Raw genomic sequence first — 26,526 nt, forward strand, 5'->3', positions numbered from 1 at the left:
ACAGAAGACTGATAGCAAGACACAAGACCTGGAGCCAGAGCAACTAAACACATCAAGAATTTCTGGCTTCCATCCAGGACAAAACCAAGGACATATCCAGATTTTGGCTTATGACAAGAATCATAACTGCTCATTCTGGGAGGTCACTGTCACTAAAACTGCCTCTCCAGTTTTTATCTCCGGTTCTCATCAACAATATTTGACAAGCCTTTAGTTATGAAGTTAAAGGAGAAAAATGTCAGAGTAATTGAGAGAGGAAATTTGGGACATGATGAACTGGATTTGGAATTGGGAAATAGCACATTATCTTCAGCTTAGAATATACAGCCCCTGATTGGTTCAAACAAGATTGGCTAAAAGAAGATGCATTTGGATTTGCAAGGCTAAAGGAAAGCTTAACTTACTCCAAGAATGTTTTTTGATTAAACAATTTAAAGCTTTTTCAGAAATGATCGAGGAATGCCTGGAATTTTGGACCTGGCTGTCAGTGTTTTACAGTCTATGCATGACAGAAGGACTATTATTTAAAACACTATTTTATTATGAAATCATAATGAGCCATATCACTCAACACTAGGCTATCATTCCAACAGAAATCTCTATCATATCTCTCAAATACTAATTGTTAGAATAATCTAAATTAGGATATGTTTAAAGTTTGAGTTGATGGGAGAGAATGAAGTTTTAGGGAATCAACTTATTTTACTTTCATTTGCAGTTTTACTTTTACTATTAAAAGCAATTTTGGGTTTTACATTTTATAAGTGGTAAATGAATTGCCTCTGAAACTTTCACAGGAGGTTGAATGGTTGTAATGTTGAAATTAGGAATTGTCCCATAAAGTACCAGTACTAACTTCAGAGAGGCAGTGGACACTATTCGCATGTATGGAACAATCCACTAAATGGGGATTTGAAATATTCTATTTAGAAGTTCCTAATAAATGAAATAGTCCCAGGTAGTACAGTTAGTCTTCCATTTTATAATCTAGAGTGGATCCTTAAAATTATCCCTTTTCACTTTTATTTCTTTAACTGATAAATAAAAAGTGTTCATGCACAGGAAGTACCATACAATGATTTGGTACATGCCACATGGTATAATATTCAAGAATAAGCATGTCTATTATCTTACCTCCTGAAACAGTTACTGGTCTTTGTGTGTGTGTGGTTATTTCATGGCTCTTGTTACAGGTTTTATGAAACGTACTGTGGATTTTCATCATGAGTATCCATGTGGGTTGATACAATCTCCTTGCAGATATCTTCTATCTAAGCTACTACTACCCACTCATCAACCCATACCCTAAGCTCACCAACTTCCAGTAACTGTTTTTTTTTCTACCTTCTTGGTTCAAAAGAAACTGGACACTTAAAAAATCTAGTAGCAGTATCAGAAGATTCCATGTGAAGAATATCTTTGGAAAACAAAGCATTAAAAATAGACTTTCATTTGAATAGTATAGGACTCTAGCATATCTTTCATTCAAACTCAGTGAAGTACAACTTATAATGTCATTACTATAATGGATAAAAGAGTCAGCACACAAGCATTCCTCTCTAAGGATGAGGTGTCCTCTAGTTCACTATATAACACAATCACTCAAGACAGGACAGTGGAAAGGCTGCAAAGCTGGGGCTAGGTCCTCATACCTGTCGGGTATTTGCTCTTCTAGTAGTTGCAGGAGTTTCATGATGGCTGGAATCCTGTGACAGTATCTATAAACTCAGTTGCAGAGACTGGATGAATTTATATCATTAATGCTAAAGTGAGATACAGACACTTTTTTGAAACTTGTTTTTAATCTGTTTAAAAAATTTAATAGCATCATTCCTCTCCACTCAGCTCAGTTTCTGTAAGAGTTAGAGACCGGGGGATTCACTTACACAGGTATAGTATGTAAATTTGGGGGAGATCACATTTCATATAAATATAAGAAAAATTTCCCTCTTGATATTTATAAATACAAGCTAATGAAATTAGTTGTTTCAAACAGGTATCAGTAACGTTAGTGACTGTTTTCACTAACGTCCATTTCCCCTTAATTTAAATGGTTGCATCTTTTTTTTTAATTCCTCCTAATCATTAAGTGTCTGAGTCTCACAGGTAAATGGTAATGCTATATTGATGTATTTTTAATATAACAAATTAATACACAGCAGGAGACTTCAAATGTTCTACATGATTGTATTGAGTACAAGATCAGGTTAGTACAAATAACTCTATTGTTAATTTAGTAACAATACCAATTGTATAACTGTGTTGGCTAAGAGCTTTCCTTATTTGGCTGTATCTTAATTGACACACATAGGAGGAACACACAGAATTTGATTTTTCCTCATATTGTGGAAACTGAAAACTTTTGCCACTGCATGACTGATTTGGCAAACTCTATTCAAATTCCACCAGCTATTTTCTTGGTATAGAAAAAGCAATGATGAATTTCATGAAATTAATCCCTAAAATTTCTTTAGGAAGGAAACACACTTGTGTTCTTTAAAAGTGTCAGCTGTCCTATTGATGCTGTGGGAAATAGCATGACAAACAGGATTATAGAATGTTAATCATTATAAATATTTTCCAACCCAAGTAATTCATTACTTTAACAAGCTTACTGAATATTGACAATAAGGCAGATATGGATTTTGGAGAGTAGGTCTTTCCCATCATTGTATGAAAGCTAAAGTGCGAAAGGAAGGGAGTGAGTGAGGGGGAGTTGCAAGTAGAGAGCAGGACCAGTGTGCTTCCCAATTGTCAGACATGAGGACAACAACCCAAAAAGTCCTGCCCAACTTAGACAGCATGAGATTAAAGTGGAAGACTTGTAGAAAGGAGAATGGGGTGTATGTCACAGTGGGGAAAGAGAGGGAGGCAGGATTCCTGCTTATCACCATAAGTGACAGTGCTGTCAGTTTGTCTAATATGCTTGTTCCCCAGAAGGAGTAATCTAGATGAGGTATTTTTCCTCAATAGATATTTTTAATGCATACTTTGAATGCAATTATACATATCATATTTCTGTGTGTAAAATACATGTTTACATACATCTATAATAAATATAATGAATTTTATATATACATATAGGGAGTAATTTCTAGTATATAATCTGTGCCTTTTTCTTTACAACTAGTATTATATTCTGAGTATATCCTTGATCCATAAGTACCTTCAATCCTAAGTATTACTCAATTTAATATTTAAAGCTGTCATTGAACAAATCTTTGTTGAACCATTCTTCAATTTTTTAAAATGATGTATGTATATTTTATAATTATTATTAATAAATACTGAGCTGGTCTAGTTACATTTGCAAATAATATGCTTCTAAAGATTTCTTTTACAATAATATCTATTTTTATTTTCACAAAGTTAGATACTTTGAACGAAATTGCTGTTTGAAAGAATATGAATACTTTTAAAATTCTTGACAGATACTAAAACTATACAGGAATCTAAAAGAAATTAAATTTCCCATTTAACACTAGGGCATAATATAATTAATAAATAATATAATAAAGAAATAAATATAATTAGAATTCAAAAATCATGCATTAAAGTAATTACTTTAGTTTGAGACGATTATCTTAACCATCCTCAAGCTATATATTTTATGTTATCTTCGTTATTTGAGAAAAAAAATGTTTCTTACAAATTATTTTCTGAAATTCTTATATACTGCAGTGCAACGGAAAGTATAGAGGATTCTGACAAGAGCTCTTTCTTTTAACTTTTTTTTATTATATTTGTGTTTTAATTTTACACATCAGCCATGGGTTCCCTGTCCTCCCCCCTCCCGCCCTCGCCCCCACCTTCCCCCAGCCCCTCCCCTCCATTCCCATCTCCTCTAGGGCCAAGACTCCCCTGGGGATTCAGCTCAACCTGGTAGATTCAGTCCAGGCAGGTCCAATCCCCTCTTTCCAGGTTGAGCAAAGTGGCCCTGTGTTTGGAACCTTGGGCTTAGACAAGAAGAGGTCTTTTATGCAACAAGAATATGAACTCATTTAATAAGTTCAAGATTCATACCCAGCAGTTTAAAAAAAAAAAACCTTAAAACTACTATAAGAATATTCAGAAGCAAATACACCTCATTTCATCAAATTATGGAACTGAAACTAAACCGGACAGACAAAATTTAACACAATCATGAATTGCTAACATGTTAAAATTGTTTAGTGTGTATCTGAGATCCTAGACTATGACATTTGAAAAAGACCTGAAAATTCTCATAGTAAGAATGGTATAACAATGACCTATAAACACAAATCCTTTATTGTAGCATTTATATTTGTGATATTAATCATGTCCCCTTTAGCTATGCCTTGGACAGTTTTCACGGTGACCCAAACACAATGTGTGTACTAATTGCATTACGCCAGTTTTGCTGCATGCCCTTCATTTGACATAACCTTTGAAAATTCTGTCCCTTGTGGCTTTTAAATGCAGCATCAACATTTTGGCAGAAGCATTTTGCAGACATTTAACTTACATTCATTCGAGTTAAAAATTATGTCCTCAGAAAAATGTCTGCAGTATATGTTTTCATCTACTATCTCACTGGAAGTCTCATTATCTCACAACTCTTGGCTTATTACTTCTTGATCTACTAGTCAGTTGACCTCCAAAAATCAAATATGAAAGAATGAAAACCAGATTTCTAACTATTTTAACAAAAGTAATAATCCTCAATGAGATAAAAGACAAGGGAAATGTAGAAAACTACTTTTTCATTTGAATGAACTTCACGATTTAATCTGTAGCTTTGTAATATTGGAAGAAGGATGATCATGTGTAATTCATTATCCTAATCAGTACATTTTTTTGATGGTGAAAAGAATGTTTTTAATATTGTACTACATTTCATATTTCAGGACCAGCCTGAACTATTGTCAGCCAAATATATAAATATTTTTAAGACAATGCTCTTAATATTTTTTAAGACACAATAACACAAAGTTATTAGTGACTTCATAGTTCTACAGAAGAAAAATAAAAACACAAGCTGAAAAACCAAACATTGTTCTTTTTTGTTTTCTAGTGTTTATTTTTAATACAAAATTTTTTAGTATTTTTATTTAATTATTAAAAATAATGCAAGCTATATGCACTATACATATATTTAATATGTTACTACCCAGCATTTAAAATTCATAGCTGTATTGTTAGCTTTATGTATTTTCCTTGTTTATTTAGTAAAAGTGATGAAGTTCGAACAAACTCTATATGAAAGAAGATCATTTAATTTTGAACTCAGGTTATAAAGCCTATTTAGGCTAAATAATTGCTACATATAGGAAGTATATTGTATATATGTTTAGCATTTTCTAAATACTAATATTATTATGATGTGAGCTGATAAAGCAATTTGATTTTTTAATTCAAGGCAAACCTATGTTTGAGTGTAGATAAAACAGTGTCTTTCTATTTTGAAAGTGCAGTTGAGCTTATTAAATTTTAATTCCAGTAAACCAATTTAAGAAGACTTATGGTTTAATAAATGCCAATGAGAACAGGAAGTTAAAAGGCTTATAAAACTCAGGAAGATAATTTTAACTTGATAATGTTTCATCGTGCAGGCTGACAACATTTTCTCCTTATCATCTGTTCTCTGGTATCCAGGCATTGATAGTTAGCATTGTCATGTATTGAATAACAATTTCATGCCTATTACCAAATTGTTTGCTATGTAATAGAGAAGGAAATGAGGGATATTCAATTTTTTTCAGCCATCCCCAGAAAGCACAGTGATAATTTTAAATGATCTCTGTAGAAGTTGATACCTTTTCAGATAACGAGGCTTACCAAGAGTTAATTTCCTTTACATTCTTTCTACAGTGTAATATGTTCTCAGGTTAGGAAGGGTGACAGTAGCGATATAGTCACACTGAAATAAGACATTTAACCTTTGCTATTAAAATGAGTTCAGATACACTAGAAACCAGTTTGGTTACTTCTGTAGTAATTTAAGAGTTTTAATATCTAAAATCTACACCTACATTGTGAAATTTTAAAATGTGTTTCACATCTTTTGTCAAGATATATCTCTAAATACAAAATGAAAAGGTATAATGTTAAGTGCAGAACATAAGAAGAAAGACAAGTTAACTTGTATTTTCATAATCTTTCATTCATTTTTAGATCAAATACTTTTCTTCCTTTCTCATCCCTTTTCAGTATCCTCTCAAGCTTTCCTTTATAAAAAGGAGTAAGATATTGCTCATTTTATTAACCATGCCTAGGTTATAAAACCAAGTCTCACATTCAAAGTCACTATTTCCACTAAAAACAAATTATATTAACACATATAAACAGTCATTTAATAATGAAACTATATAGTATATTTTGAATTTAGATTTATTTGAGCTTGTGTTAAGATCAAATAATTTTATGTTCATTTCTCTTATATACAAAAACACGAAAGGAGGTTTAATGATTTCTTGAGTTGAAAAAAGTCACAAATCTTGGAGCTTCCCATATGCCAAAGGAACCTATCTGTAGGCAGTTGGACTGTGGGGATGATTCTAGACTACTGACCTCAAGAGTGGCGAATTCACGAGCATTTCTGCTTCCACATCTCCAGTTTTCAAAGACTAAGAACATTAGTGTTAAGGGAAGGTAAATACTCCAAAACACAGCAACATTTTTCATAATCAATATTATATACTCTTATAAGATGAAATAGTATGTGAGGTAGAAAAATTAATAAAGAAAACATGATCTATTCACTGAAGTTTAATAGACATGTCAAGAATTAAGACCCCACATAATTTTTCTAATGTAATTGTTGAGTTTGGAAATAGATACATTATGAAGCCATATATTTTCATGTATTATTTTTAAGGTTCAATATGTTATTAAGGGGATTACACATGGGCCAGAGTGAGAATAAATTGCATATACAATATTTGCAAAGGTGAGGAAAATAAAATGACTTGGGATCTTATTATTCCAAATATTATGATAGGAAAACACAGCTATTCTACAATGATGACAGTTTATTTTTTAAATTTTTTCATCTATTTCAGAACATTTTTTGATGAGAGGAGTTTTAAACAACTGTACAGCATTTTTTCAGCCAAATAATCATTTTCTTAGATTGAATAAGGATTTTTCTCTTGATCTATCTATCATCTATCATATACCTATCTATCATCTAAATCTATCTATTCATCTAAGAACAGACATATCTGTGTTTTTGAAGTATTTATATTACTAGAAAAATACTTTAATTTATAATACTAGAAAAATATTTAAATATTTTTTTCTTTTGAACTTTAAGTTTTTAGAATGTCATTCTCCATATATAACAATGCAAGTTGTATCTTCAGAGACTATAAGCAAAATATTTGTAAGGATACTTCCAGTTCATAAATTGTGTCTACATAACAATGAGCAACAGTACCGCAGCATTGAATAAGTTATAATTTAGACAAATAACTTGAAGAATGATGGAAGAAACTTTGAGAAATACATGCTGGGTATTTTGTAGCCAAGTTTATATATTTTTCATAATAATATGTGATACAATATAATATATTACTAGTATGGACTACATATAGAGATACAGGATATATCAGGCATGATGAGATGTTGCCCAGATTAGACCAAGACTCTGGGCTTATGCCATCTTCCAGCCTAAACTTCCCAAGTAGTTGAGTCTATAGGCATCTGCTACTGTGCCTAGCCTTGATATTTATGTTTCTATCTGGACCCAATTACATAAAAAAACTAAATTATTTCTGCCTTGATGTTGTTAAAGTCATGTAATTGTCAAGATGTGAACACTGGAAACAAGCAAATTACTTTACACATAAGAATCTTAAGCTATTCTCTTAGCCAAAGATAGTGTTTGTTTTGTTTTACGCTAAAATGCCCAGTAGAGAGGCTTTATCTTTGAAATATTTCTCAGATATAATATGATTGCTGCTGCAACTGTCTTATCTGTAACCATTATATCAGCAATATCTCCCATGGTTACCATGAACAGACTGGTTTAAATCCCACGAGTATTGAATTTGCAGAGATATTTTGATAATGCACACTTTCTTCCCCTTATTCCATATAGAAGTTTCTTCTATAAGTTAAATGTTCAGATACTGTAAGAAAAATGGGAAGTTAAGGCTAATGTGAGTTTTCAAAATATAACCTGAGTAAATTCATTCAACATTCTTCTCAGTCTTCAAAATACAGACTACAATGGTAAGTTATGTATACATATGTAAATTGTATACATGCACACACACACACACACACACACACACATATACATACATTATATATATACATATATAACCATCACATTCTCTGCAAGTAAAATCTTTTCTCATGAATCCATCATTTGATTTTTTTTAAATTTCAAACTTTTTTCTATTTTCATGCAAACTGTAAAAGCATTTATGGTATGCCATAACGTGACTGTTCCATTTTGATGGTCTATTTTTTTCCCCCAAGTCCTCAGAGAAGTCCTATGTAGGCCACTGCCTGGTGTACAGATGTATCCTTCTGGAGTTTATTAATCAAAGGTCTGAATCCTGTAGCAACTCCTGTGTGCCAGTGAAGCTGGGTCAGGATGTTTTCATAATTCCCTGGCGAGGAGTAGAAAGATAGTGAGCTTTTGTGCTACATAGACTGTAATGTTTTGTATGTTACAAACCTCGTCATTGCTGCAGTTTACCTTCTTAGCCAGACTCTCTTCTGTGATAGTAATTGAAGGCTTCAGTCATCCAAGTACTGAAATATTTGGAGTCTTCTGCTTCCTGGAAAAGAAAAGGAATGAATGGCATTTCTCTTTGTAAATAATTTAAAAATCAACATTATGGAAAAGGGAAGTCTGGTTACCTCCTTCCTATTTTGGAGAACATGCTATCAAGTAGTGAAATCAGGTAGATTGATAAACATTGCATGAATAATTGCCAAAAAGGAAAGACACTGTCATTTATAGTATGTAAATTGTCACCTCTCATATAGCAATTTGAGCTGAACTCATTGGCTTTGACGTGCTACCAAAACCAGGACTCCATAGAAATCCAGCCAGGGTAAAAGTGAGACTAAAGATAAGTGCCTGGAAGAAAACAGAACACAAGGAGAAAATGGATTAATTAGCAGGAGAGAGCAAGGAGAGGAAAAGGAAGAAGGAATTTTTTCTAATGGTAACCTGAGTCTTCATTAGAAATTTTTAAAAAGCACTTTAGTTACTTGAGAGGGAATCAAATTTTTATTGTCTAGCGATAATCAATCTTTTCCTTAACAAGTAAAGCTCTTTTGAATAAACTCGTTTTGAGTTAGGAAGTTGTGGTGAGTTTTAGACCTGTGGACCATGGGGCACAAACAACCCAAAGTTTCCCAAGTGTCTGACTCCTCTCACTTCTGTAACATATTGGGTGTTTCCTCCCAGATAAAATCTACTATAATAGAGGCTAGCACCCTGCTAGAAAAGCCATTGTAGTCACTGGGCATTCTATGTAACCCAGCCTCCATTGCGCTTTCCTTTTTAATAGAGCAGTAGATAATGGAGCAGAAAATACAAATTCTCATGAAAACTACAAAGTGTTGATACATAGCAAGGTTCTTTACCTATTTAAACTTAGGATCCTGTTTTGGAATCCAGGCCTATTAATGTCCACCTCCCTCAAGATGAAGTTCAAGTCTATATCTATAGGAAAGCAATGAGTAAACTCTGTAACTGCTAAGTTGATGCTGATATAAAAGTTGTTGCTGGTAAGAAGGAATACAAGCTGATAATTTGTGTTTTGTCTATAACCACTACCTTGGCTTTCCAATCAATTACTTTTAACTTTCAATAGACAATATTTAGATAATTGCCAATATAAAACAAATAGAAATACAGGGTGTTTTGGTTGTCAAAAACAGAAAGAAAAAAAAACATTTGCAAATATTATATAAATATTTATTTTTAGGTAGCCAAAATATCCTGCTTTTATGTGTTTGAAAAGGACTTAAAATTCCATATAAATGTACCATATTTTAGATATGACATTTAAAGAAAATTAATGAATACAGAAACATACAAAATAAAGGATTTTTTAAAACAGAAAATGGTAGTTATTTTTGATGGAAATACAGGTTTATACATTTTGCAAACAACAGTTTAAAGAAAATAACTATACTAATTTTAAATGTCTTTTAGTTAATATTTTACAGTCTCTCTGAAGCTATATCCTGTAAATATATATATATATATATATATATATATATATATATATATATATCAGTGTTAACAGTTAATGAAGCATACTTTTATCATTAACACCACATAAAGATGTTAATGATTTTCTTTTTTGAGCAAGACTCATGATTTTACACATCTTGGATATTGACAATAGAAATGATAAAATAATTATGTATTGAAACATCACAATGAATAGTAAAGCTATTTACCATCTCTCTAAATGGTGGAGAAGCTCCTGAAGTATTTGTCTGTTAAAAGGAGAGACTCAAAAATGAAGACCAGCAGCAAGAATGTGGACTCCTGTTCTTCCCACAACCTCTTCATTGGCACCCAGCAAACTGATCGTTGTCCACTTTCTTTGTTTTAAGTTATTTTGGATTTTTAAATAGGCTTGAGGAAATTGGGAAACTATTTCTTCAAATGTGGTCATATGCTTTCTTAATGCAAATGCATAATGACAATCTTTGCATTGCTATACCTGCTTACATTTTTTATGCCTCTCTCTTCACTGAATTGCACTGCTCAGTAAGGAAGAGCTCATGAATTCAGGCTAAGTTTCAACTATTTCTTGTCCATGATTATAGGGAATGTCCCCTACTTACTGATAAAATTAGTGATTTTTCTGCAGTTAACAATGTAAGAGGTTGAAATGAAAATTTTCACATGATTGCTTCACGCTAGTAACTTAAAATGTGTTTTTCTTCTCACTGATATAAGTTGTTACCTAAGAGTTATGTTAATATGTTTTACATCTGATGGCATAATGCACATATAAAGCAATGTGTTAATTTTGCACAAAAAAGCAAAATATGCTAAATATTAAGAAGGTAACCGATTACATATACAGCATGAACAGCTGGTTCCCCACACTCTCTGCTAGTTCAACCTTATTGTCATGTTTCTACCAAAAGTTAAGTGTAATGCCCTGTTTCCAGATCGTACTCCCTGGATAAGAATAGATCTATTTACATCATTTATTTAGACTATATGAGTAAGAATATGATTGCCTTTTTGCCAAAGTCATTTATTCTTGAAAAAAAATGGTGGGGCACGAATATTAAAATTCAGTACAACACTTTAAGATCTTGCAGCTTCAAGCAAAAATGACTATGCTGAGGGTTACAAAGGAAGTTGAAATAGGGTCGAAAGAATGCACAGAACATGAACACCTATTCTGGTGACAGGGTGTTACATAAATCTAAATTGACTCTTTTGTCAAATAGGCCAGAATTCTCATTCTTGTTTTCATTATTTTTTTTCAAATATGTTAAGACTTATTTCAGCATCCTAGCTGTCCTTCAGAGGCTACTGTAGGAGACCATGCCACACAGAGGGGTACAGACGCCTCTGGAGCTGTGACAAAGTAGTAGAATATTTGGCTGTGATATTGGGCAAAGATATTTTATCAAGTATATATTTTTTTCTAAATTTTTCACACTTTATATTGTCCTAAATAAAAACATTCTGCACTGACTGCATTGGCTGCCTTTGCGCGCGCACGTGCACACACACACACACACACACACACACACACACACACACGCGCGCGCGCGCCTACTAAGAGGTTGTTTAGAAGGAACTAGAGTATGTAATCTGTTTTATTAACTGAAGATTTATTCTGATTTTAAATACCATTCCTGGAAAATATTCTGGGGATAAAACTGTCCTCTTATGGGGAAAGTGATGCCAAGCAGTCTATCATGGTATTTTCAGCTTAAGAAAAATCAGAGTTCAAATACTTGTCCTAAGAAGTTTACAGAATCATATTGCTTTTCTTTCATAAAACCAATATTATGAACTTTTGACAGCTTCCCATGTTTGTGTTACTGAAAAACACACAAAAAAGCACATTATGGTTATTGTAATTTCAATTACATATTTTGATTCCCATGTAGTAAAGTGAATTTACCTATTCCACAGAAATGCACTCAGAATGCCCCTACACACTCTCTCCCACTCTGAGGTGGGTTTATTAAAGCCATAGAGATATGAAAATCAGGAATGGTGTTACATACATAGATAAAGCTGTTGGAGCTTAAAACTCAAATGAGCAGGCACAAGTATTCACGAGGAAAAAAGAAAAAGAACTTTAGTGTCCTATAGACCATCAGAATAACACACCTGTGAACTATTACAGACAAAAAGTTAAAAGAAAAAAAATAGCTAATTATACTAGCCTTGACATCTCTCTGCCCAAATCAGATTCAGTTACATGTAAACAAAGCTCCATCCTGACAACTGTTTCGCTCCAGGCAAAGATCTGAAGTATTAGCGATAATGGCAGAATTATTAGATTAGCTGTTGCTAGGATCTTTGGTGTCCTAGATAATTACTAGCTGTGGTAAATCTGAATGACTTCTGTCTCTGTTACAGTTATGTGTGTGCATTCCCTTGCAGGCATTGATGCTGTGTCAAAGAGACATTTGGAAGCTTATATAAACTTCCATTATGTTCCATTGATTTGTTTTTTTAAAGTTTGTGCATGTAAAACAATCCACACCTCTGTTCTCTCTTTTCTAAATTAGGGGTGGGGGAGCTGGAAGAATTTAGTAATTTCTTGCCTTTAGGAGCCTCTTCTCTCAGCTCTTCCTATAATTTTGATTATTGATTTGTGTTTCTCTGATTATTCAGTGTGTGTCATAGAAATTCTTTCCCCATTTGCACATTGTATTTCCCTTTTTATTTCAAGTGTTTAATTTCAGTCTCCTTGCATACTGAATGTTTTCATTCTGATTCTAATGCCTTTTTCTCAGTTTTATATGTACTGGGCTTTAGTTTCTTATGTACTAATTAGATTCTTTAAGTCGTGGTTATATTGCTACATTTTATAATTTTTCAATTTATCTTAACATATAGGATTAGCCTAATATTTTATATTGTTCTTTCTACCATTTCATTGATTTTGTTTATGTGGGTTGTCTTTGTTACCCATAAAATCAATAAAGGTTTTCTTTCTTACGTTTTCTATGTACTAAGATGAAAACATTAGTCATTGCACTTGTAATAGTTTACAGTTATAAAAAATTAATATTTCACTTTGTTATCTACAGTATTGAGATTATTTGTCTCAAATGAAACTTGTTTTCTTATATTTTGGTTGTGAGCCTAGCCTTTAATGGCTGAGCCATTTCTCCAGCCCGAAACTTGTTTTCTAAATGACATTTGCATAGCAATGTTGTTAATAAACTTTATCTTTCTTGCCTTATATTTTACAAGTCGCCATGTATTACAGTAACCATAGAAAAGCTCTGTACCTTTTATCTAGGCATGCCTTTCAATAATAATCCCTAACTTCTGAAATTTTACTGGTTAGACAAAACCTTATGTACTCAACTTGTTCTAGATAATGGCATCAAAGTGAAACAATAGGGAACATATAAATGTTTTGCCATGAACTGATCTGAACTTCAATATTTTTATCTGAAAAATGGAATTCTATTATATGACATAAAGGATCCCCTCTTTGATAAACCACAAGCAATCTTACATTCCATTTGAGATTCAAATAAACAGAAGCTTCAAGGGAAGGGGCTTAGATGTCTATATGTGTTTTAAAGCACTGGAAAAGCTAGATTGTAGAAATTAATATATGCTCTCTTTTGTTTAGAGAGCTATGTCAATACTAACCAATGGTGCGTGGAAAATATATATAAAATAAATCCATGACTTCAGACATCACTCTTTGTGTGGAAAATCCATTGTGTTCATGGAAACTTGAAGTCAGTAGAATAGAACAGCTCAGTGCAAACAGTTATGAAGACAGGAGCTGATCCAAAAAGTTCAATTAAAAAGTAAATAAGTTGTCATTTTTTATTTACCATTTTATTAAGTTGTAATAAATGATATGTAGATGGTGAATATTAAGTTAAGCCAAAATACACCTTCATTATTCTCCTTCACTACTGAGGTCTGGTGGAATATATATATATTTAAATCCAAATATAGCCTACTGGAAAAAGTTGTTAGAAAGACAACGTGTATTATCATCTTTTATACTTTACCAAATTTCACTTTCATAGTATGATTCTGTTTTTCTCCTTCTTATTTTCTGTTCCATGTATTATAGAGGGAGAGTGGAAAAATCATTTTGTAGTAGAAACTGACATACATTCTAGACTGCCTTAACTTCTAAAGTTTGGGTGGCCTTTGTCAAATACATTTCCCTTCACTTTATTTTTCAGATTTGCTTTCCTTTCAAAAATTTTGACAATTAAGAGAAATTGATTCATTCTGTCTTTTAATAATTTTGCAAAAGAAAATGTGCAAGCAATGTATCTCTGTAAACAGTCCCCTGTCAGAAAGTCATGAACACTGGAGACATGACTCAATTGTTAAAAGAATTTGCTGCTCTTGCAGAGGACCCAGCTCAATTCCTAGCACCTATGTGGTGGCTCACAAGCACCTGTAACTTCATTCTTTGGGGAAACTAATGACCTTCTCAGGATTCCAAATACACCAGCACCTCCGTGGTGTGTACCAACATACATACAGGTGAACATTCATACATATAAAATTTAAGAAAGAAAATAGAAAATCATGATGACAGATTACCAATGACATTCCATATCCAAGTCCATTCATTACGGATATGAAACAGAGACAATGAAGGTCACATATGTATTCTCATTTCCTTTAGTTATAAATGAACCACCACCCCAAAACTATATGTATTTAACATTTATGCTTACATTAAATGAGCAATACAATACTAAGCATTTTAAAACAATAAAAACTAATGCTAGAGTCTCAAAACAAATGGCATCCCAAATGCCCTCCAGTCAGCTAGAGTTTGTCTGAATTATACTGCACTGCATTGACATGCCAAACTTGCTGTAGCATGGTAACTTCATACTAGATTTTACCAAGTTCTGACCTAAGGCCTTTGCATACACGGGTGCACTTTGTCTTCAAAACAAGCAAATGAGAATGAATTCCCCATTTTATAGATAAGAAAATGAAGCAATGAGAGCTTTAGGGATTCCATCAAGTACATATCCCATCAAGTAAAATTTTGAACCTAGTTAAATTGAACTTGCCTTTCTCTAATGCTGCTGCTAAATTTTATTTATTCAGAATTTTTAAAATCGAAGTCGCAGGGTCGAACATTTGAGATGAAACACAGAAAGTGGCTAAGGTCTCAAGAGTTCCCTTTACATAATGTAAGAAGTCAATGGCATTAAATGCACCCACATGTGAGAGTACATGAACCTTTGGCCTTCAGGTCACACACGTACACAAAATAGAAAGCCCTGTGTAGTCCAAATATGAATGACCCACATGCATTGAATGTGCATGACCATGGAGCAGATATATAAATGATCCATGTGTGCTAAATATAAATGACCTATCTCCTTCAAATTTAAATAACTTACATGAACCAAATATAAAGACTCATTTGTACCAAATATAAGTGACACATCTACATTAAATACAAATGAGGCACATGAACTCATAAAAGGATGTTCTTCTGCTCTATGTGTCCTTTTCAAATCCCAAACACTTGGTGCTGGCAGCCAGTTCACAATGTGGGAAGAAGGCAAGTCCACTGGAAATGGCTCAGGTAGAGATAGTACAGGCTTCACATGACACTGGCCCTTTTGCCTCTTTCCCTACAGAAGTGTGTATGAGATCATGTGCATGGATCGATGTGTGTTCTGCCTCGTCTCCATTTTTCTATCGCTACTTTACTTTTACCACAGTTTCATAAACTGAAGAGTCAACCCACTTTTGAAGTGCTTGCCCTTCTGAAAGACACATATTTATTGGCCAAGAAGTTATTCTGAAAGGTCAAGAAAGGTGGCTTATTTCTTTTATATTGAAGGTACAATTTAATCAGTGTGCTTTTAGGCACAGCATTATAGTAACTATGTGTTAGTTGACTGAAAATAAGGTTATAATGAAGGATAATGCCTTTGGTTTGAGTGGATACAAAAGTTCTAAGGTCCGGCTAATAAAACCCAAATGATGGTTCCTAATTGTGAAAGAAAAGAAAATTAAGTTTAGGGTACAATAAAGAGTGTTAAGTAGAAATAAGAAGTGGGAAAGAAATGAATTTCAGAGTTGATTAAAGTGTTTCACATACCTTCAGAGAGTCACATGCATGTCTGAGAATTGAGAGTCTAATAGTTTTCGACCTGATCTCCTATTGTATTTTATTCTTCTCTGTTGTCAGGACTTAATTATCTTGAGATTGTTAGTATTGTAATTTAACCACTGCCTGAATTTATCATGCTTTTTTAAAATTGTTTCATTTGTTTGTGCTTTTGTTTTTTGATACAGAGTTTCTCTGTGTAACATACCCTGTATGTCCAGGAACTCATTTTGTAGACCAGGCTACCCTTGAACTCACAAAGATCCCATTGCCTCTGCCTCTTAGTGCTGGAATTAAAGGCATGCACCAACATGCTTTACCATGTTTTTGTTAACTAATCTATAAGCTAATTTAAAATTCACATTTTACATAGTAAAATATTTTATTATGGAATAAGATACATTTAAATTAGAAAAGGTGAAATAATGAAAAACCTCCAACGTGAATAAGAAAACAATACTTCTGTAACTGTGGAATACCTATAAAAATCTACGTGCTTGACTGTACAGTTCAGCACTGTTTGCTTTCTGTCTTATGAATGCTGATGCATCTCTTTTCTATTTACAGTTACTCTTATTGCTGTGCAGTTAAAGAAATTCACATAGAGAACTTCAGATAAGATTTGTTTCTGACCTTGTTGGATATATTTATACCCATAGGTACCTGTTCAAGACTAAATGAATGAGAATTTAGTTATAGACATCCCTAGTCCCTGAAATTTTATCAAAACACAGTGTGAACTTACCAATATGATATTTTGTTTTGACATAAAAGTGAAAGGATTTCAGTCATTCTTCCTATTTTGTAGCCATTGTCAAGAATAGTAATTATTGCATGGCTTTTATGTCTTCCTTACTTTCTAGAAAACATTACAGATAATGAAATCTTATCACTAAAGCAGCTTAGTGGGCAAGAAAAATTCTGTATAAAATCAAAAACTTACCAAACATTTTCCTTTTGATTATGGTTATTACAATGCAAAATGATTTTTTAAATCAGACTTTCTATTTTATTTCTGGGTCATTACAGTGACTAACAGACAAATATTAATAATACTATTAATCACTACTCTCTATTGTAAAACCTGGCTCAAGTGACTCAATCCATATTAACAAGCTACTGAAACAAAGATGTGGACTGATTCCTCAGAAAACATTATTTGAAATGAAGTTGAAGGGGTAACTTACTATACTATAATAAAATGGGCTTTGAGTTGTTACATTGTACAGTGAGCAGTATCACTAAACAGAAAGTCACATTTTATTGCATCCATGTATTAAATACTATTGTTGGGACACTAGAGATTGACCAGCAGTTAATAGAGCTTACCGCTCTTGCAGAGGAGCATGGTTCAATTCCCAGCAACCAAATGGTGCTTCAGAACTGCCTGTAACTACAATATCAGAAGTGTCAGGGATATCCTATTCTAGCCTCTGCAGGCTCCTGTATCCTAATAGTACACACAAACTTACCTAAGCATATACACATACACTTAAAATAATAAATGAATAAATAAACAAACATTTAAAAACAGTTGTTACATTTAAAACACCATTGATTCAAATCACTTTGATGATGAGTATTATATAACGTGATAGACTGATGATTCTCACTCTGTTTTTGCACTTCGTAGGGCAGGTGAGCCCTATCTAAATTACTTATAAAATAATATGATTTAGTCTAGTTGGCAACAGACTGGAAAGATTTTACTCAATTTTTAAACTGCAAATGTGTTCCTTGACAATCTCATATGTGTATGTAATATATTGTGGTTGCAGCCAGCCACATCCTTTCTTATCCACCCCCCCCCCACACACACACACACATTTAGCATCACCATCCTTACAAATGCACAGCTCCCATGAAAGATGGTTTTGTTTAAAAACTTTCATTATTCCATCTCATCTTCCTTTCCACAGCATCTATTCAAGTACAGTGTACTTGAGAAAAATCTATAGTAATATACTTAGAAATAAACTCAAAAAGAAATAGTCTAGGTAATAAATTAGCTTACCCGGGATTATTGGATCATTTTAAGGAAACAGCATTTTCCATTAATAAAAAGACACACCCACATAAGAACTCACTGAGACTGTGACAGAACTCACAAGACCTCATGCCAGACAAAACCCCAGCATGGAAAAGGATACACACACACACACACACACACACACACACACACACACACACACACACACACACTACAGGCTAGGAGTAGTATACAAAATAGACTCCATGATTGTTTAGTAGCTTTTGTCCTTTTGTTTTTGTTTTTTTGTTTCATTTTTAAGAGAGAACAAGATCATAAAGGTGGGTGGGTAGGAGGGCAGACTCTGGGAGGAGGTGAGGGATAGAAAGAATAACATAAAAATATACTGTAGCAATCCACAGAGGATAAGTGCTCCACTGTTGTTGCTGTTGTTATTGATCATACAAACACTCATACAGAGATGTGAAAATGCCTTCAGTTGTAAATTTTGTTTAATAATCAAGGACAAGAAAACACCTTAAGTAAAGTTGCCCCTTCTTGTGGAACTACCAATGTGCTGTAAAGTCCATAAAATTCAAACCCAATTGCAGGTGAAAAGAAAAGCCTCAGCCATTTTAGAAAACAGCAAAAGCGGCTGATTGTAGACATTTTGAGAAAGAATTCTACATTACCTCTTTGCCTTTTGCTGGGCTTGCACCTCCTCAGTCTATCCTGAAATTAACAAAAGCTGTGAACATTAACTTTATTCACCTGACCAAAGGTGCATCCATGCTAAGCAGCACTGTGTTACTTGTTACCAAGGATTTCCCCTATTATCAGCTGGCTGACAGGGAGCTGAGAGTCCTCAGGAGAGCATCAGACCCCATATCATTATCTGAAAGACAATGAAAATATATAAAAAGTATTTTCTACTGCATTCATGCCAATTTTTCCATTCTCATAAGGTCAAAGAATCCTAAGTCAAATGATCATAAGTTTAAGATTATGATTATCTGTAATTCAAGGAGTTTTTAGATTTCAGAAAAAAAGATGTTAATTCTCTGGATGCTCTGTCAAGTCTTGTAGTCAGTGGTACCAAATGTCAGCAGCATGTATTCTTAACTCTTCAGCCAAAGGATTTAGGCCTCAATGCATCGAAAACAACATCAACGACAACAAAAACAACTTACTTTTAACTTGTCATGTTTTTACTTAGAAGTGGCTAATTTTTCATTTGTACCTATTTGTTCCATCCCCCTCTCCACAGATACTTTTTTCTCTTTGTTTATTTAATGACTTGATACTTCTTTTTGAATAGGCAGTGTTAAGTTTGCAAGGGCTTCTGTAGGAAGTTACTGGAGACTGCATAGCTTTAAACAACAGTTGTTATGATCTCACAGGAACAGAGACTACACATACAAAATTAAGGATCTAGTTGGGCCATGCTCTTGCAGGTAGTCTTCCTTGTTTTTTCCTAGTTTCTGGTGGTTATCAGTAATACCAAACCCACTTCTAATGGCTACCACCAGGGTCCCACTGAGATCTCCCTGCCTATCTTTATGTCCCTGCTTTGTCTTCATACAACAATCTTTGTATTAGTCCTACTGTAATCCAGTATGACTTCATCTTAGGAAATTTCATGCTCAAAGACCCTATTTATAAATAAGTTCTTATTTGCTAGTAATAGAGGGAAATACATTTTGAAGTCTTAGTTTCTACTCACTGTACAGCCATAAACTTACTGAATTTTCCTAGTTAAAGTTGGTCTATATTTTATATGGCTCTGCCCATACTATTGTAAAAAATACAGTAGTTTGGCTATATTAAAAATACATTAGATACTGACTGGTGAGCCATTAGTTGGAAAAGCAGGTTTATTTATTGGTTAATAAGATTAAAAATATAAGAAAAATGAATCATATGCAGAAATGACACTATGTCTACTAACAATATCAATGAATGCCACCGGATATACACATTTTTTTCTACGCTTATGATAAGAACTGATGTTCTTTCAAAATTTTTAAGTGACCACTGTAATGAGGATACCTTGAGACAGTTTGTATTATGCAGATTCTGTGTTTCATTTTCTGTGATGAATATTACATTTACACATGTCATGAGGCAGACCTTTCAGGTATTCCAACTGTTGTTGGAGTTGTGCTTTAAGAGTGGGAGAAAAATACACAAAATAAAAAGGAAGCTGGCAGGAGGTAGAGAAGGAAAAATATGTGTAGAGCAATAGTGAAAAAAATATTTTAGCTCTTAATAACTACTCAACCTACTTTACCTCTGAGTCTGCATATTCCCATTCCAGAGGAGGGGAAGCACAAGATGTGGAATTTGTCATGAAGCTAAGAAAACAAGATTGTTTTAAAAAGATGAAGTTACCTTTGCTCACCAGTAATTTATTTTTACTTTTTTGTTTGTTTGTTTGTTTCTGGCAGGACTTTTAGGCAACAATTGATTCCGCATATTCATTGCACATTTCAGTAACACAAAGGCAAAATGAAATGTTCTTTCTGTTTTCTTTATTCTAGGAAGTAGACCATACATGCCCATGATATACCTAAGTCAGAGACTCATAAAATGAAATGCAAAAATATCAAAAGGAAAAATGTGTTGTATTTTTCTAAATTTATATTGTTACTCCTTTCACGTTTAACTAAAAATTGCACTCAAAATTTATACATATGCAATTTTAAAAGAAGGATTACATAGTATTAGGATATATATTTTGGATGAAAGAGATACTCATTGCTATATATGTACCTTAGAAACTATACATAAATATTTTTATATATTTTAGAATATATTAATAGATAATATATAATTAGATAATATATTAATAGATAACCATTACTAAATTAAATCCATTCTTAAATATTAATTGATCCTTACAAAGCTAATTTATGCATAGTATATTGTTTGGACTTCAGGCAACCTACATGGTGTAACTAAAAGTAAAATGAAGTGAACATTTTGAACAAGCCTTGATCTGTGGGTGTGTAAGAAAATAGTTTTGGACTTTAATTTTAGTTATTTGCTGGTTTACATCTTTGATTCACTCAGGTAGAAGCCTACTTAGTTGAATACATGAATGTATCATCATACTGATAAGGGTTCCACTGACAGAGCGTCTGGCAGTTATTCTGTACTGTTTCCACCTCAGTTAAATGGAAATCTCTTTTAAAGTATTTTTTTCTATGGGAAAAGCTCATCTTATGTAACAGGAATTGTCAGTGACCATAGCGTTTTGGAATTGATTATTCTCTGGAATTTAATTTTAAAATAATCAAATTGATAAGGAAGGATTCGTGATTCAGTTGGCCCTTTTTGTCCCACTTGGTCTTTCTATTTGTTAACTAAAAATATTTTATTTTTCAAGCATTCCCGACTTTGCTTTCCTTTGCTATCCTCACCCTACACACCATCACTACTAGACTTCAGTCTGTTGACCCGCTTCCTCCAGGTGAGCAATTTCTTCATCTGCTAGCTTTCTTCTCTGTGGTCCGAATTTTACTTGTTAGATGATGGCATTCCTCTGACTGTGCATTTGCCGTGCAAAAATATAGATCTTAGTTCTTTAAAGGAAAAATAGTAGTGATTTGCTGCTACTTCTGCATCGGCCTTACTAGAATTTCAGGAAGAGTTGTGTGTGTGGAGTCGAAGTGAGAATACAAATAATGTGCGAGATCAGGGTTTCTGTTGCTTATCATACTTCAGTGAGTTTAGTGGGCCGTTGACAATTATTTCATATGTAAAATCTATCAGTTGTACCAGTTTAACATTGTAGACAGTATAGGTTTTGCCAAGTGAAAAAATGAGGCACTGCAGTGACCTGTACAGTAAAGAGGGATTTGACTATCACACATGTTGTGGGTCTAGAGCAATGTACTTCACAGCCACAGTCCGAAGAACTCTGTTTTGTCAGAGAACGTAGGTCCCCAAAATTCTTGCGTCTTTTTGGATAACCAGTTGCTGGTCATCTTAGATAAGACTTCTTTTGTGGGAACTTATTAGAAGCTTTTTATGCACTACTTTAAAAAGATCTTTACACATCATTCTAATGTGAATTCCTAGAGGCAAGGCAGAATCCAATTCACATGAATTTGAATAGCTGGTGGAGCACAACATCACAACACTCTGAAGTGGAGGCAATTTGTCAATATATTCTAATCTCTAAGCATGCTCTGGATGTGATATAGATAATCTGAGCACAATGAGGTTTGTCATAGCTGGTCCAGCTGAGTGGAAAGAAGAAGGAGCATGGGGAGAAGACTTAGTTCAACATATTATGTATATATTTCTATGTCTGGATTTGTATAGTCTCAGTACTGAACCATTTGAATGTATTAAAGAGATTTGATTGCTATCTGAGTAGTTTAATCTCTGCATATGGGAAGGCCTAGTCACTGGAGAAAATGGTCATGTCAGGCTGTTGCTGTGCTGAAAAAATATATAAAGGTATATTCTGTCAATGTATAAATCACTGTTAGTTTACGTGTGTTGCTTGACTTGTGCCAGGAATAGAGAAAAGATTGCCTTATTTCCTGTATGGAAATGAATGGAAATTGGAGATAAGACATAAATAAAATAAAGCCTTAAATGGATAACATTTGGTGTGAAAAATTATTCCTGTCTCCAATTTGGAGATTTTTAAGTTGAAAACTCGGGTTTGTGTTTATATCTACACATACAAACATAGCCATATAAAATCTCCATTTTTTCTTTAAATAATTTATCATAAATAATTCCCTTAAAGAATTGATTCATTTTAACCAGTAGAAAAGGAGAGTTTTATTTTATAATTTAGTACAAATTAATTTTAAGGGTAATGTATATGCCAAAAAATATTCTTAGCTTTCAGAATGCAAATTTCCATACCTTGTTCCCTATGTTTCGATGTACATTTTTCTCTTGATCTGACGTCCACTTTCTGCACAAGTACATACCATATGTATTATAAGGTACATAGTCACATATTCAAAGACATATGTGTATTTTGCATGATCATTGATGAATTTGAATTTCTGAGCTGACTGTGAGCTGTGACAGAGCACTAAGAAACCCCAAACTGTAGTTTGGCAGAAATGCTTTACTTCCATATCCACTGGGTAGTGCTAGCCTTTTTCCTTAAGGAAAGATCCTTTCCATTCATTTCCATGTGGTATAGGAATTTTGTCATGTTTACAGAGAGTATACATATATGCGTGTGTGCTGTACATTTAGTATTTTTTGGTGATAATTACGTGGCAAATTTAAAGTTATCTCTTATCATTTCAAATATTTGCAGTTTGTTGTTGAAAGTATCAAGATCATCAACATAGTGAAGCTTGAAAAATCATCCATTAACATATATTATGTAATAAAGCTTCAATTTAGAAAACAGTTGTGGAGGTCAACTGAATTTAACACTTTCCTGACATCTATGTGTTTATTTGTGTCTCTTATAACAAAACTACCATACATGATATAACCATTTACCTAACATTATAAAAATAATGTTAGGTAAAGTAGAAGCACTTTATAAATGAAAATATGTTCTATCTTATAAATAAATCATTTATATAGGTCCAATTGTCCATCTGTATTCAAGGGTTACAGAGTTATATACTCAACCAGCCAGGTATAATAAATTCTGAAGAAAATTGTATCTGAATTTAAAATGCACATGTTTTATTGTCATTATTAACTTACAAATTAAAATCACTATTTAGAAAGTATTTACAGTCCTAGATGTCTGAAGTAACCTAGAGATGATTAAAGTATGCAGGTGGATATGTATAAGTTTTATCAGAAGTGATCCCATTTTATTAGAGATTGAGAAATGGCTTTCTACAGGGCATATCAGATGTTCCCATGGATACCAAGCAGGAAGTCTACCACTCTTTCTGTTGTATAGGCAATAAGGAAATAAGTCATGTACATAAAAAATTAAAGTAAATAATACATCATTTCTTTTTATAAGGCGTATGCAAATATATTTAATTTTTAATAATAAAATATGCTTATTTAGTAAATAAAGAAAAATGAGCAGGAAGTTTCTATCTACCAACTACTGCTAGCCTAATATAATTTTCCAGTTTTCAGTAATTCTACAAATACCTATATTTGTGTCTTTTGTGCTCATATACATTTTTATAAATTCAATAAATGAACACTAAAGTTTACTAGAAAGCTACCAAATACAATAGTTCAAATTATATTCCATTTCCAGGTGAGCCTAGGGATTTTATTTGGGACAATTATAGGCTAAGGAATATACTTACCTGAAGCTTATAAAGTAAGGCATGGATGAATTTTAGGTGAGAATGAACTGCTGTACAAATTTACATTGTTTTCTCCTTTGAGCAGAAATTTTGTGATTCCATCTCTGTGCGCAGTAGTTTTCCATATTCTAACACTTAAAATGTTATTTCTAAAATAATTTTAGGCTTTAGTTGAGAGATTGCTGCAGTTTTATGACATTGCAAGGCGATGTGCTTAAGGCTGCAGGCAGTTCACTTGTTACTTCCCAGTCCGCTGCCCTTTGTAATATACTGAACAGATAGCTTTCTAATAGAGGATGGAGATGGGGAAGGAGGGAGGGAGAAAGATTAACAACATTAACATACAGGAATTTTTCTGGTGCCTAAAGCTTTATGTCAGCCTGATTATGGAGAACTTTCAATACTGAGTAGTTAAAATGACTTGCCCTTTTGGTGAGTACCAGGGATATAAAGCAACAACAACAACAGCAGCAGCAAAACCAGATCACTCTTTCTTAAGATGGAGCATACAGCTTTAGAGGAGGAAAAAATTAAAGTCCAAGATGCCTGAATTAGCAAAGAACATCCTAATGAATTCTCCCTGTGAGGTCAATATGAATTTGTTTTTTAAAATTAGATTTAGATTACAAGGCTGAAACTTAAATATGTTCTCATGTCGTTTTGAATTTGTTTTCCTGGTACTACTGCTCAGGGGAAATATGTTTCCCTTTAATCATCTCTTCTTTGTTCTGGATGTGGTTGACTATCAATTAAACCAGAAGTGCTCTCTAAGATAAGGATGTGTTTAAAATCCCATTGCAGATAACTTCTGATGTGTGTGGGCTGCATTACATGCAAAATTGTCAGGAGCTTTTGGCCCTTGGTTGGTTGCACAGCACCCCAGCCTACTGGGCCACATATCTTTGTTCTCTGAGTTTCCTGACCTTTCCTTTTTGGCCTCTTCATCTCTTCAGTGTGTCTTAATGATTATAGAATATTAAATCTGTTACTAGAAAGATGGCTTGTCCTTGCCAGTAAAATCCATTACAAGAAACATTTCAGTATATTTACTCTAGAACATGGAAATTGAATCTATTGATTTTGCTTAAATTTTCGTTCTTGGGATGACCCAACCATGCATGATAAAAAACATTTGCTTTCAATAAAACTACAGCATGTACAGGTACTAACGGCAGATGATTTCAGGAAAATATTCCAAGATACAGGACAGTTTTCTGTATCTCCTTTTTTAAAAAAGTTCTTTCACTTTTCATATTTTTGATTTTAGTGGCATGATGGTTTCAGCTGGCTAGTGATAGATTAATAGTTTTAGTGAAATTAAGATGAAATTGTTGAGATTTCCAATATTCTACTCTGAATTAACCTTTTGAGACTATCTAACACTCTATTAGAAAATTTTCCTTTAATACAATGCAATTTAGTGAAAGTACGTTTCTCATGATTTATGTATGTTGTGGGAGTGAACATGCACGTGAAAGCACACCCATGGCAGGGTAGTGGTTGGTGGTGTAAGCCTTTAATCCCAGCATTGGGGAGTCAGAGGCAGGTGGATCTCTGTGAGTTTGAGGAAGTTCCAGAGTGAGTTCCAGAGTGAGTTCCAGGAAGGGCTCCAAAGCTAAACAGAGAAACCCTGTCTCAAAAACAAAAACAAAAACAAACAAACAAACAAAAACAAAAAACACAAAAGAAAACACACCCATGGAGGATGCTTCATTTTGTTTTTTATCCTTAGTAGAGATGAATTATTATTATAGGAACTGTTTCATACACACACACACACACACACACACACACACACACACACACACTTTGAAAATACTGATGTGATGTAAACAGGGCACCTATCTGCTCATTTGGAATTATATCCATCTCATTCAGCAACTGAAACCTTACCTGTCTCTGTCTCTTTTAGGATGTCATTGGAAGATAATCTAAGCAATTAAAATCTTTTTTAAAAATCCATCCTTTACAACAGCTATCTTCTTTTGAAAAATGTTGATTAGTCCAT

General features: G+C 33.4%; 1 protein-coding gene across 4 annotated transcripts in view; it reads left to right on the forward strand.

Moving 5' to 3' along the window:
* Pcdh17 (protocadherin 17) overlaps positions 1-26,526 on the forward strand; it is a 92,019-nt gene that overhangs the window by 51,186 nt on the left and 14,307 nt on the right. For 3 of the 4 annotated variants that reach the window (XM_036199025.1, XM_036199027.1, XM_036199029.1), the window contains exon 4: positions 21,635-21,718. The exons of the other annotated variant lie outside the window; for it this stretch is intronic. In XM_036199025.1, coding sequence (XP_036054918.1) covers positions 21,635-21,718 — 84 coding nt within the window. The remainder of the gene's footprint in view (positions 1-21,634; positions 21,719-26,526) is intronic. 4 annotated transcript variants of the gene reach the window in all.

Source organism: Onychomys torridus, chromosome 9 (genome assembly GCF_903995425.1).
Source record: "Onychomys torridus chromosome 9, mOncTor1.1, whole genome shotgun sequence".
NCBI classification, from domain to species: domain Eukaryota; kingdom Metazoa; phylum Chordata; class Mammalia; order Rodentia; family Cricetidae; genus Onychomys; species Onychomys torridus.